At 48.9% G+C, this 13038-nt stretch overlaps 1 protein-coding gene and 1 pseudogene across 3 annotated transcripts in view; one reads left to right on the top strand and one right to left on the bottom strand.

The window, feature by feature from the left end:
• Window positions 1–11943, top strand: part of LOC112817436 (NXPE family member 3-like) — a 60222-nt gene extending 48279 nt beyond the window's left edge. For all 3 annotated transcript variants that reach the window (XM_073884292.1, XM_025864534.2, XM_073884291.1), the window contains 4 exons: window positions 2603–3327; window positions 7561–7634; window positions 7741–7953; window positions 9674–11943. In XM_073884292.1, the coding sequence (XP_073740393.1) occupies window positions 2603–3327; window positions 7561–7634; window positions 7741–7953; window positions 9674–10206 (1545 nt within the window). In that variant the 3' untranslated portion in view covers window positions 10207–11943. The remainder of the gene's footprint in view (window positions 1–2602; window positions 3328–7560; window positions 7635–7740; window positions 7954–9673) is intronic.
• The window catches only part of LOC141371087 (large ribosomal subunit protein eL21-like), a 116027-nt pseudogene that overhangs the window by 32769 nt on the left and 70220 nt on the right, over window positions 1–13038 (bottom strand).

Here is a 13038-nt window from a genome sequence, read left to right as displayed (position 1 = left end):
AGCTCTGGTGGCCAACTGACAGCTGATAATGTTCTGGGTGGGGCTTTTGGGAAAATGTTTTCTTTCCTAATTTAAAGGAGAAAATCCACCAAGCAGTTTCCCATTCCCCATTTTACTTGCTGGCACATGGACATGCGCACTGGAGGTGCAGCCATCTTGTACCAAGTCAACATAATAAGGATAGCAGATGGAGTCTGGATCCTTGCTGACATTGTTGGAGCCACTAAACAGCCCTTGATGTTCTATTCCTGGACATCTCATTATGTGAGAAAAACAAGACCATCATTCTTAAGCCACTGTGGTTGGCTCTTCTGTAACCATTCCTAGCTCCTATAAATAACGTAGTTGAGCATATTTTTCTGATGTTTATTTTTTTTTTATTTAAAGATTTTTATTTATTTGACAGAGAGAGACACAGCGAGAGAGGGAACACGAGCAGGGGGAGTGGGAGAGGGAGAAGCAGGCTTCCCGCCGAGCAGGGAGCCCGATGCGGGGCTTGATCCCAGGACCCTGGGACCATGACCTGAGCCGAAGGCAGACACTTAACGACTGAGCCACCCAGGCGCCCCTCTGATGTTTATTTTCTTTTATAGTTCCCCTTCTGTAACATGCCTATTCATATACTTTGCCCATTTCTCCCCTGGACTATTAATTGTATTCGTGTTGATTTGTGGTCATTACTATCTTCTGGGCATTAATCCTTTGTCTGTTACATATGTTGTAAATATCATATTTTGTCAATTCCAAGATGTGCATTTTTTCATACTTGAACATCTCCAAAATTGAGATGAGTCATATAAATTATAGTCTCTCATATTGCAGTCAGTAGGGGGCAGAGTTGGCATTGTTGTTATCATAACCTGAGGCTTGAAGTTCAGACTCTTGCTCAGATCCCTACCAAGGCCATGGGCGGGGTGCTAGCAATGTCATGTGGTTCTGTAAATTTTACAGTAGTAAAATACTTTAACCTCAATCTGTTAAGGTCATGTATCTTTCTATTACAACTTCCTCTATGTCAGGTGATATTGGAGTGGTTGGTCACAGGCATTTTTTTTTAGAGCCTGTTAAGAGAAATTTGAGTTGAGGAACATTTAGTTGTGATGTAATGTGGTTTGCAGTCATCTTGGGTACAGCTAAGTTGTAGCTACTTGTCTCGGTATAGGAGTGGCTTCCAGGAAACTCCTCCCCACACTGTACCAACCCAGCATCACCACATAAAGAAGCAGCCAGAAATCCTATCATGATATGCATGTTCCTATGACACCCAGCACCAAGAGTGGAGGTATTGGAGGAGAAAAAAATATGAAACAGCATATTGCAAGATGGCCGACACACCTCCAGACACTGAATCCACATCTCAGGTGGAAATAAAATAGGGTTGGCCCCAGCTTTATTGGTCTTTTTGTTAGGTGAGTGACAGCTGTCTCAGATTATCTCTCATCAGACCTCTCCTGGTATCTTATTAGCCGGAACTGAAAAACTCTCAAGAAGACTGGGGAAGTGTGGAATGTGAATGTCATGACTGGCTCAAGCCAATAATAATATCCCGCATGATAATAATGTATAACAGTTGGCTATATTCTGTCCCAAACAAAAATGGGATATTGGGTAGGCAACCAAACAGTGTCTGTCACAAACACCCTCCCCAAGTCTAGAGCTAAGGAAACCTGCCCACAGGAGAGCCCAGATCTGCCCAAGAGACACACTTACACAGCATCACTGTCTCACATACACAGGCCCTGAGAGTTTAGAATGAAGGAAGAACGAGAACAAGAAGAGCCTCCAGGGCCAACAGGACTCCCAAACTATCACTACGCCAGACCCACACCCACCAAAGTTAGAAAATGATAGCAAAATCTCACCCCTCTGAGCAGTTAACCCAGGAAACAATGTTCCCAAAACCTAATACAGTTCAACCTCTGGTTTTGCCAAAGAACAAAGCTGAGCTTCAGAGGTAGCTGAAGGCAAGTCAGTAGGCAAAGTAGAGAAAAGCTTTTTGGTTTTGGCCTCACCAGAGGTTGGTCTGCACTGGTTGTCTGAAGTCCGCAAGCTATGAACTTAAATTCTTTTGGGACGTTTCCCCCACTGAGGGTGATTGTGCCCTGTGCATACTCTAGCAGTAGGAAAAATCCACTTCTGCATGTTTCCTCCTCTTCCAGAGAATGGGGTGTGGGACATTCCCTTCTTTTTGAAAAATGGAAATGTGTAATAGCAAAACCTTCATCATCAGATCTTGCTTGAAGGGCCCATCTTCCCCAGAACATGTATGTTTGAAACATCTCAATTTCCCATTCCCCTTTCAGTTCCACAGTCCTGATATCCAACTGCTGTGTAAGGTGTGGGTTCTGTAAATGACACAACCTTGAGAAATACAGCAAAACCCACAGACATACGGTTTTAAACAAGAGTTGGTATCTGCATATATGTGTGGTGGCTCCAACACCAGCTTTGGTTCGGAAGCAACATGAGGTAGGGCAGGTAGGATTCCTGCCTGAGACCCACCAGGCAGAGGAGAACTGAGTCTGGGTAACTGACAATGCCTTCCCAGAAGAAAGGTGAAGAGACACAAACCACTGACAGGTTCCTCTTTCTCTACCCACAGATCTTGTACATCAGAGTTTCCTGGCATGACAGCACTGTTCCTCTGCCCCCGCAGCCCCAGCCACGCCGCAAGTCTTCTGGCTCTCTCCCCCAGGAGCTCTCGGACCTGACCCATCTTCTGCACTGGCCTCCCACCCTGGGAGATGGGGGGGACCTTTTGGCCTCCACCAGTCCCCAGACCTCCACCTACCACCTGAGGGGACCTCCCCAGGCCAGCTACACCCTGGGAGGCTACCTGGAGGCCATTCTTGTCGCAAGAGACCACCAGGGCAGGCCCAAGACCCACGGTGGGGATCTGTTTCGGGCACAGCTCCTGGGTCCCTACCTGAAGGCAGGAGTCCCTGGAGATATCCAGGATCTGGAGAATGGCACCTACCTGTTGTCCTTCCCCCTGCTCTGGGCTGGGCAGGCCCAGGTGCAAGTGCGGCTGATCCACTCCAGCGAGGCAGTTGGAGTCCTGCGGAGAATCTGGAGAGACCAGTGGGCCACGGTTGATTTCACAGGCTATTTCCGAGGACCCACAGGATATGAAGAAATTGTGACTTGCAATGTTAACCCCCTGCTAACTGGGGAGGAAGAATCTACCTGTCACTACAGGGATGAAGATTCTGGTGAGCTCTGGTTCTGTGCTCGACCGCCCACCCTGCCCTGCGACTCACTGGTAGGGCATTCAAGTGGACATTATTGGAATGTGACCACACCACACGAGGAGGCCCTGCTGGCATGGTAAGAAACCCAGCATCATCTGGGGTGTCTGCCCCCACCCCTGAACCCTGGTCCCTATGATTTTTCTGCCTGAGCCACTACCCTTATTCATCTGTTCCCTTCTGTTAAACACGTTTCCTTCTGCATGCCAGGTCTCCTACTAAGTGCTGACTATCTTTATGTAATGGTCGGCGTCCCTGCCCTCTACAAGTTTTCAGTGAGGAGACTCACGGCTTTTGCAAACACACAGTGTGCTGAGTACATATGTGTAGTATGCACGGAGTGGTGTGGGGGCACGGAGAAGGGGCACCCCACCTGGCAGGTGGCAACTTAGCTAAGCTCAAAGGAGAACCATGGACCTCTGGCAAAAGAAAAGGATTCCAGGCCTTGCTGCTCTTCTGATGGCCCTTGTAAGGAGAGATGTGCTGCCGAATTCACCAGCATATGTGGTCAGGGAGTATGGAGGATGGATGTGACCTCCCTGGGTGAGAGGGGAGCAGAGCCTGCAGCCTGGAAACTGGGAATGGCTGAGAACTGTCCTCAGTCTTGGGGGAGCAAGGCTCCCTGGGGGGACAGAGAATGGGAGTCGGGGAGGGGAGACACAGCAAACAGCCTGGCTCACTGTGAGCCCTACTGTCCCTGAGATCTGAGGCGTGGTGGGGACAGAGAGACCCCAAGGGGAGGGAGGCATTTTGAGAGACCCCAAGGAGGAGGGAGGCATTTTTTAAGGTGGGAGACCTGGATATCTGGTCTCCAGCAGGGAGAGTAGGGGATGGAGGCAAAAACAGGGTCGTAGATGGCTGGCTGGGGGCAGAGCAGGGGTGAGAGGACACCCCTACTCAGTAGGGGGAGAGAAGAGCCAGAGGTGTTCTAGGGGAGGGCTGGCTGCTGGGATGGTCAGGCAGCTGGCAACTTAGCTAAGCTTAAAGGAGCCCCAAGGAGCACGGAAGTTCTCACTGGCTGCCATGAGGATGGGAGGGGGTGAACCAAGCTGGAGGCGCCCAAGCTGCCAGGGTGCCTGCCGGCCCCACAAGATGCTCATCTCCAGGAGGCTCTCGGTAGCTCAGTCTGGGGAATTCCCACTAACATTGACTTCCTGGCATGAGAATTTAGCGCCAGGAAACCGTGGTGTTTCCAGAGCAATTCTTACACTCCCTTTGGTCAGAAAAGGAGAACCGCACGTCCTTTTTGCATTGGTCGATTAAAAATAACTCTAAGGCTAAATACAGGAGCCATCTCAGGACGTCACTCGGGGTACAGTCCTGAAGTCTCTGGAGTGAGTGTGTGGGTTCTGATCCCGGCTCCACCTGCTACGATTTGCCGGCTCCTATCTGTGTGATCTCTGGGAAGTCACTTAACCTCTCTGTTCTCTCATCCGTAGAGGGGAATGATAATAGTACTTCCCTCATAGACTTGTGATAAAGAACAAATAAATTAATGTGTGTAAAGTGCTTAGAACAGGAACAGCATATAGCGGCTCTGTTGGCTCTTAAAATCTTGTCCCAAGTGTTTTGCTGCTGTTGAGTGGCCCCTGCTCTGTCGGACATTGTCCGAAGGCCTGGAGGTCCTGGGGATGGGAGAGCAGGGCAGAAGTGGCCCCGTCCCGTGGGAGCCAACAGTGTGCTGATCAAAGACAGGTGTTAAAGAGATAACCACACATTGGGCGAATGTGTAGTGGACGTGAATTTGCAGCCCCAAGGTCAGGTGTTTTACATAAACTTCAATCCCATCCGAGGACCCCTGCAGCTGGGTGGTGGCAAGAGCTCCCTCACCCAAGGTCCTGCAAAGAAACTGACACCTTGGCCATCTGGGATCCATCCTTAGTCCTCTGTCCACACTGGTCACCCCAAAGTGCCCACTGTCCAACTTTGTGTAATCTTGGGGGCTCTGCTGGGAGGGCAGGCATCTCCACCTGGGTCCAGAGTCCGTGGGACCATCCTTCACCTGCTTCCTGAAGCTGTCACCTCTAGGGGGCACTAGGGCCCTGACACTCAAGGAAGGCCATACGCAAGCATTTTTCTAGATTGTAGGAATATTCTCATCCCCTCTCCACCAAGAAGCAAATTCCCCTCTCCTCCTCAGACACAGTCCCTTCAAGCAGTCCATTCCTTCATTCAGCAAATGCATGCCGAGCACCTTCTACATGCATGCTCCTGCTGGAGGCACTAGGAATCCAGCACCATTTACCCTGCTCCGGTAAAGCTTACTTAAGACAGGAGGGAGGGTCAGAAACAATAAACATGGCAATAAGTAAATAGTATATAGAATGTTAGAAGGAGATAACGTGCTAGGGGAAATTTAAAATACACAGGAGGTGAGGATTGGGAGTATGGTGGGGACAGGTTGCAGTGTTAAATAGGGCGTCAGGATAGACCTCATTAAGAAGGTGACATCTGAGCAAAGACTTGAAGGGGATGAGAGAGTTGACCCAGGATATAACTTGAGAGAAGAGGTTTAAGGCAGAGGAAATGCTGTGGTGTCCCTGGTGTGTCTGAGGAACAGCAAGGAAGTCAAATAGCTGAGATGGGGCAAAGGACAGGGAGGTGGCAGGTGAAGACCAGTGGCGTTAAGGGAAGGACATGGCATGACCAGGAAGGGCTCTGTAAGCACAGTAATTTTTGCTGTAAGTGAAAAGGGAGTCACTGAAGGATTTTAAGCGGAAGATAGGCATCCCTGATCACAATTTTTAAAAGGTCTCTCAGACCGTTGTATTGAGAATGGATTGCAGGTTAAGGGAGAATCAGGGAGACTGAAAGGTGGGAGTCCTTTGCTTCAGGTTGCAGTAGTAAAGGTGTCTAAAGTGATTCATTTCTGGGTATATTCCGAAGACAGTACCCATAGGATGTCCTGAGAGAAAACGGAATGTGCCAAAAAGTGAGAGCTCGCAGATGAGTGTGAGGTCTGGGGCCTGCTCACATGGAAGGACAGTTGCCGTCAGCTGGAGTGAGAAAGCGGCAGGTGGGGGGTGGAGAGGGGGAGTTTGATCACGTGCATTAGACACCAAGTGGAGATGTTGAGCAGATGGCTAGACTCACAAACCTGGAATTTGGCAGAGAAGACTGGGCTGGAGATCTTGGCTGAGTGAGACCACCAAGGGAGGGAGTGTGATCCGGAAGGGAAGAGCAAGGGCTGAGCCCCGAGCCTTGGGAGAAGGGAGCTCACACAAGGGGCTACCTACTAGGGGAGGGAGGAGTCCCAGGGATCAGGGAGTGACTGCTGGTCTGATGATGGTCAAGGAGAATCCAACAGGAGTGGGCTCAATGAGACCAAGAGGAGAGTCAGCACTTCTTGAAAAAGTCTCCAAGCCTCTTCCCATATGAATCATGTTTTTTGTTGTTTTTTAAGAGAGAGAGAGCGTTAGTGGGGGAGAGGGAAAAAGAGAATCTTAAGCAGGCTCCACCACACTCAGTGCAGAGCCCAACTCGGGGCTCAGTCTCATGACCCTGAGATCATGACCTGAGCTGAAATCAGATGCTTAACCAGTTGAGCCACCCAGGTGCCCCGGAATCATGTTTTTAATTTCCTGTATTTTGGTGATGCTTTGATGCCTTGGGGCCTTGTGGACCTAGGGAGGGGTGGTCCCTCCCAGGGTTAGCTAGCTCCTAGAGATAGCAAACAACTTGCCTTGAGCACAACCACCTAATTCTGAGTGCACACCACCACGCTGCCTCCTTTTATCAGGCTCCTACAGTCTGGGCCAACACCCCCTGCCTGAAATTAGAATCTACCTGTTATAGCCCAGAGCCTGCTGACATTATTCACATGATCCAATCCTAAGCCTCCTCAGCTGCTTACCCTTCCTTGCCTATTCCTTCCTGTGAAAATCACAACAAAGGTTTTTGCCCTTTGCCCTTGCTCCCTCTGCCCCCCGACTGACCCTGGTGCTTCTCCGTGTGCCCCTGCCTCTCAGGAACTCTTATCTTTCTTATGGCCATCATCTCCTGATCTGTTGGCCTCGCCATACCTAAATAAAACCAAAACCCTGGGTACATTTTGAAACAGCTCTGCTTTCTGCACTGACGGAATCCCCGAGGCAAAGAACCTGGATCCTGAATCCCTGAACAACTCCAGCTTCCAATCCCTCTCCTGCCCCCAGGCCCTCACTATCTCCCAGGAGCCCTGACACTGGACAGATGCCCTTGACTTTGAGAACTTCCTTTCCTCCAAGAAGCCCCATCTCACCTCAGCCCAGGATTCCTTCCCATCACACATTCCCATTAAGGGCTCCCCTGTTGCCAATTGGTTTCTCTTCAGGAATGTGACAGACAAGGTCCTCCCTCAGAGTATTTCTCCAATCTGGGTGGCCAAGGAGAGCAACAAGAGTCTGGGTAAGTGACACGGGGGCTTGTAGAAAAGGCAGCACTTATTCCATGCGTGTGGCTTTAGATTCTTCTGTACCCACAGATTGCTTTGCTTACAAATGATTATTTACAGTTCTGTCCCCTCAACAACCATGCCACCCTGGGATCCCGGGCCCAAAGCCCTCTGGCTTCTACCACCGAGCTGTGTGGCACTCACTGTCCTGCTCCGGCCGCTCCTTCTCCACTGTTGACAGCATCCTGGGCTGCCTGGCTGGCCACATTGTCCACATGATGGGGGACTCCACGCTTCGGCAGTGGTGGGAGTACCTGCGTGACACCGTGCCCTGTGAGTGACCGTGAGGGGAGAGGGCAGGGCTCCTAGGAGAAAGAAGATCCGGGGCTTTGAGAAGGCAGAGAACATTTCAGGAGAAGGACCTGAAGGATACCTGTGGAAGGACCGGATACCTGGGTTTGGGGCAGAAATAGGGATGGGGAACAGGGTGCCCAAATTACACATAATCTCATCAATTAGGTCGGTGATGGGAGGCTCTAACAGGAGGGGGGATGTGTTTGAAGAACGATGAGTACATAACCTTAGATAGAAAGAAGTGAGGATTTGCCGGGGGGGGGGGGGATACTGGAGGAATAGAGTTGGAATTTAAGAAAAGTACTGTAGGGAAGCCAGGGGTTTATCTTGTGACACTGGGGAGACACTGAATGTTTTCAGAGTTTGCAGTTTGTTGGATTGATTGGATTGAAAAAGGAAAGTCCAGAGACCAGTTATAAGACCACTGCAGGTCATCGTGCAAGCTGGTGAGAGACTAAACTGGCGTCAGCAGTAAAGGAGCTATCCTACTGGAGGAGCTGACAGCTTGTTGACTGACTGCTTCTAGAGAGAGGGGAGATGATCAGGTAACTAGAGATAACAGGAAATGGACTCAAAATGGAAGTCACTGACGTGCCTGACTGGATGTGGGAGCAAGGGACAGCAGTGGGAGAAGATGGTGTATTTATTTTATATTCTTCATACTGGGTTGAAGAGGTGAGGAGGGGTCTTCTGGAGAGCGTGTGCATGAGACTTTTGAACACATAGGATTTTGGAACTGAACTGAGATATCTGAGCTTCAGACAGAGTTTCATTCCCTGGAGGATAAAAGTCAAAAGAAGTGAGTATCATGCAGGGTCGGTCCCATCTGAGCCTCCAGCTTCTGGGCACAGATTCTACAATATAACATAACATGGGTTAAGGAATATGCTTGATCAGGGAGTGGGAGAAATGAGAGCTCCGGTTCCGACTAATTTGATGGTTAGGCAACCTCAAGTGACCTCCCAGGGTCACTTTGGGACAGTTCTGCACATGGCAAGTGGAGTAGGTGACTTTCTTAAGCAATGGATGTTTCTAAAGATGAACAGAAGCTCATGACAGAATGTTGGGAAAACCAGATCCTCTGCTGGCTGATTTGGCACCTTCCTGTGAAATAGAAAAAGCTGCCCCCTGCACCCACAGAGCCCTGAAGCTCAAGGTGGGGCAAGCAGGCAGGGACTTCGTGCAAAGAAAGGAGGGGCCTTTTCCTGCAGGTGCGTCTAACTCTCTATCAAGGCACACAACTGAGTGAACAGACCAGATGTCAGAAGCCTCTGGCCGCCGGCTGGCCACGATGCACAAGGACATAAAGTGGACAGCCTTGACTCTCTAGCCTGGGGCAAGTCTTCATCCAGGGGTGGCCGAAGGGAGCCGATGGATGAATCTGAGTTGAAGTGCTGGTTCAGAAAGGAGACTGCAGAGGGTGACAACATACTGCTAAGAAAGGCGGGGGCATCCAAAGGAACATCAATGAGACAAAATGCTCCAGGGGGGCAGGGAGGCTCAGGACTGAGAATGGGTCTTGGGACTTGGTAACTGGGAGGTCACTGGTGATATGACAGATTAGGGAGAGCACAACCAGCTGATTGGGCCAGAGGCTACTTGTGTCCTAAGAGGAAAGTGATGCTAGATCTCTTGTGTTTTTAAATGAGGAAGTCCAGTCCTATATTAACCCCTGAGCCTCGTCTTGTCCTCCCCACAGCCCTGAAGCCTGTGGATCTACACGCCACGTATCAGACGGGGCCCCTGATGGCAGTGGAGACCACGCGGGGCATCGTGATGCACTGGCGGGCCCACAGCTGGCCCCTGCGCTCCCTGCGCACGCCAGTGGCCTCCCTGCACTCTGTGGTCCGGGAGCTGGGGGGCCTGGCCGGGGGCCCCCACACAGTGGTGGTGCTGGGCCTGGGCTCCCACTTCACCACCTTTCCTCCGTCTGCCTTTGTGCAACGACTCGCAGGGATCAGGGCAGCGGTGGCTGCGCTGCTGGCCCGGGAGCCCCTCACTCTCGTGGTCATCAAGCTGGCCAACACCGGCTACAAGTCCGTGTATGGCAGTGACTGGTTCACCCTCCAGGTGAACCGGCTTCTCCGAGCTGCCTTTGCTGACCTCCGTGTGGCCTTTGTGGACGCCTGGGAGATGACCTCCAGTCTGGCCCTGCCCGACAGGATCCACCCAGGGCGGCTCATCGTCCGCAGTGAAGTCAACTTCTTCCTGTCCTTCATTTGCCCCACTTGAGTGCTTCTGCAGGTCCTGGGCTGTGTGGATGGAGAAGCTGATGGGATGATCAAGCCTGGAAGCCCTTCCCTTCAGCTGTCCTCACCTCTTCTCTTACTTTATTAATGCCCAGGCCATATATCAACCAGCAAGAATTGGGACTGTGCGTGGTGGCAGGTGAGGGAAGGCTGGCAGTGGTCCAGCAACATCTATCATATCCGTGCATATAAGGATTGTCATTTTATGTGCGGGAGTCTCCATTTAGAGTGTCAACGAGCCTTGCAAAAATATGAGAGGGATTCTATTTCAGTTCATCAGAGCCACCCTAGTGGAGAGCCCAACTATATATATATAAAGACTTTTATGGATTGATTTATAAAATAAAATATCTCCTGGTTATAAAAGTAATACATGTTTTTTGTAGATAATTTTAAAAAGTACCAAAAAATTAACAATGAAAATAAAAATCACCTAGAATCCCATGGTTGGGAGATAATCACTGTTAAAATACATATATTTTCAACAATTTCTCAATGCGTAAAAAAAAATCTATCCCTCCTCCTTTTATTTGTTTTATTTACTTGAGATATACATGATGAGTTTATTCTGAGGTTCTAATGGACACTAAAGAGGATTTTGGTGTGCCCTTGGTCAGTCCAGGTCTTTCGAGAGGCAAGTGTCAAGACAGGATTAGAAGAGCAAATGTGTTTAGAGGAAACCTCTATGAGAGATAATGCAGAGGAAGCTAGGTGAGGCTGGGAGAGCTCATCAGACTGGATGTAAGGTTGACTTGGAGTAAAGAAGAGAGGAAGGAATGTCGGGTAGAAGCATGCTAGACCCCAGTGCAGGCTAAGGGAATTTTGGCACGACCAGTGGGAAGTCCTTGAATCAAAGTTGACCATCAGAGGAATCCTGCATGTCCCAGGAAGGGGCCAGCCTCAGTATCCCTGCCATACTCCACCGCTGGCTAGCAGCAGCCCATGGCAAGAGCGGCCTCCCTGTGAGGGATGTCAGGATAGCAGCTGGGGTCCTTGGTCAAGTACGAGCCCTGTAGTCCACCACAAAGGGAACAAACATTTCAAATATGTCATAACTCAGGAAATATAGTTGATTTTCTAAAGGAATGGCGAAGTCAAACTTCAGCCAAACAAGAGATTACTGATATGATCCAGCAATTCCACTTCCGGGTATTTATTTGAAGGAAAGGGAAACACTAGCTCAGACATATATGTGTACCCCCACCTTCACTGACTGCAGCATTATAGCCAAGATATGGAAGCAACCTAAGTGTCCCCCAGTGGATGAATGGTTAAAGAAAATGTGGTGTGTATGAGACAGTCAAGGACCCTGGGAACAAGGCAATCCCTGTGGACTCTTACCCTTTTCCTGCAAAGCACGAACCAAGGAGCAAACCCAGACTGCTTCAAACTGATCTGAGACTGGATGGTTGCCAAAATTGACCTTTCACTGACTTTCCTCCTCATTTTAATGCTAAAAAACATTCCCAGAGGTGGAGATTTAACATACAAATGAAAGTCCAGTGTATGAAGAAGCATGTTCTGTCAGCTGCACCTGCACGCCCACTTTCCTGGGATTCCCCGCCCCGACATTCTTGAGCATCATTCCTTTTTCCCACCTCGGCCCCTTGAAAACTTTCCCTGGCTATTGTTTGGAGAGCCAGTCTGACACCTTGGTCGTGACTGTGTCTCCCTCCGGTCGCAGCTGCTGTCCCAATAAAGCCTTGCCTGTATCTTTAAATTTGGGGTCCAGCCTCATTTCTACCATAGCTGGGTCCAAGGACCAGAGTCTGGTAATGAGTCTGGTAATGTATATACACAATGGAATATTAATCAGCCATAAGAAAGAAAGAAATCCTGCCATTTGCAACAATATGGTTGGATTTTGAGGGCATTATGCTTAGTGAAATGCACCAGAGAAAGACAAATGCCAAATGATATTACTTACATGTGGAATCTGAAAACAAACAAACAAACAAACAAACAACAATGAACAAACTCATAGGGAGAACAAAGTGGTGGTTGCCAGAGGTGGGGAGGGGGGCACCATGGGTGGAGGGGGTCAAAAAGTAGAAGCTTCCAGCTATAAGATAAATAAGTCCTGAGGATATAATATACATCATGGTGACTCTGGTTCATAATACTGTATTGTATATATGAACACAGTTAAGAGTAGTTCTTAAAAGTTCTAACAGCAAGAAAAAATTTTTTAGCTATGTTGGAGATGGGGGCCAACTGGACTTCTTGTGGTGATCATTTCAAAATAATACAAATATCAGATCATTATGTTGTATACCTGAAGCTAATACAACGCTATATGTCAATTATATATATATATAATTTTTTTTTGTTTTTAATGAGACAGAGACAGCAAGAGCAGGAACACAAGCAGAGGGAGTGGGAGAGGGAGAAGCAGGCTTCCCGCGGAGCAAGGAGTCCGATGTGGGACTCGATCCCAGGACCCTGGGACCATGACCTGAGCCGAAAGGCAGCCGCTTAACGACTGAGCCACCCAGGCGCCCTCAATTATATTTCAATTAAAAAAATTAAAAGTTTTCTTGGGTTAGTCGTGTGATAGACTTTTCCCAATGACCTATTTGTGTTCTTAGAGGCATGTTGTCTGATTTGGCATTGCTGTCAATAGAAAATAAATTATTTGGAAATACTGATTATAACAAATATTTAGTGATTTTGCTGAAAGAAAAAATAAATTTTACAACATAAATATATAATACTTGAAATTCCACATGTCTTTAAAAGTCCTGCAAATATTGCCAACCCAAAACAGATCATCCGGGCTCATGTAATAATAATCAATACAGTTGTCTTTGTTTTG

This window comes from Callorhinus ursinus, unplaced genomic scaffold (assembly GCF_003265705.2).
Source record: "Callorhinus ursinus isolate GAN/ISIS: 27379988/994484 unplaced genomic scaffold, GSC_fseal_2.0 scaffold55, whole genome shotgun sequence".
Classification (NCBI taxonomy): domain Eukaryota; kingdom Metazoa; phylum Chordata; class Mammalia; order Carnivora; family Otariidae; genus Callorhinus; species Callorhinus ursinus.
This window is presented reverse-complemented; position numbering and strand designations above follow the sequence as displayed.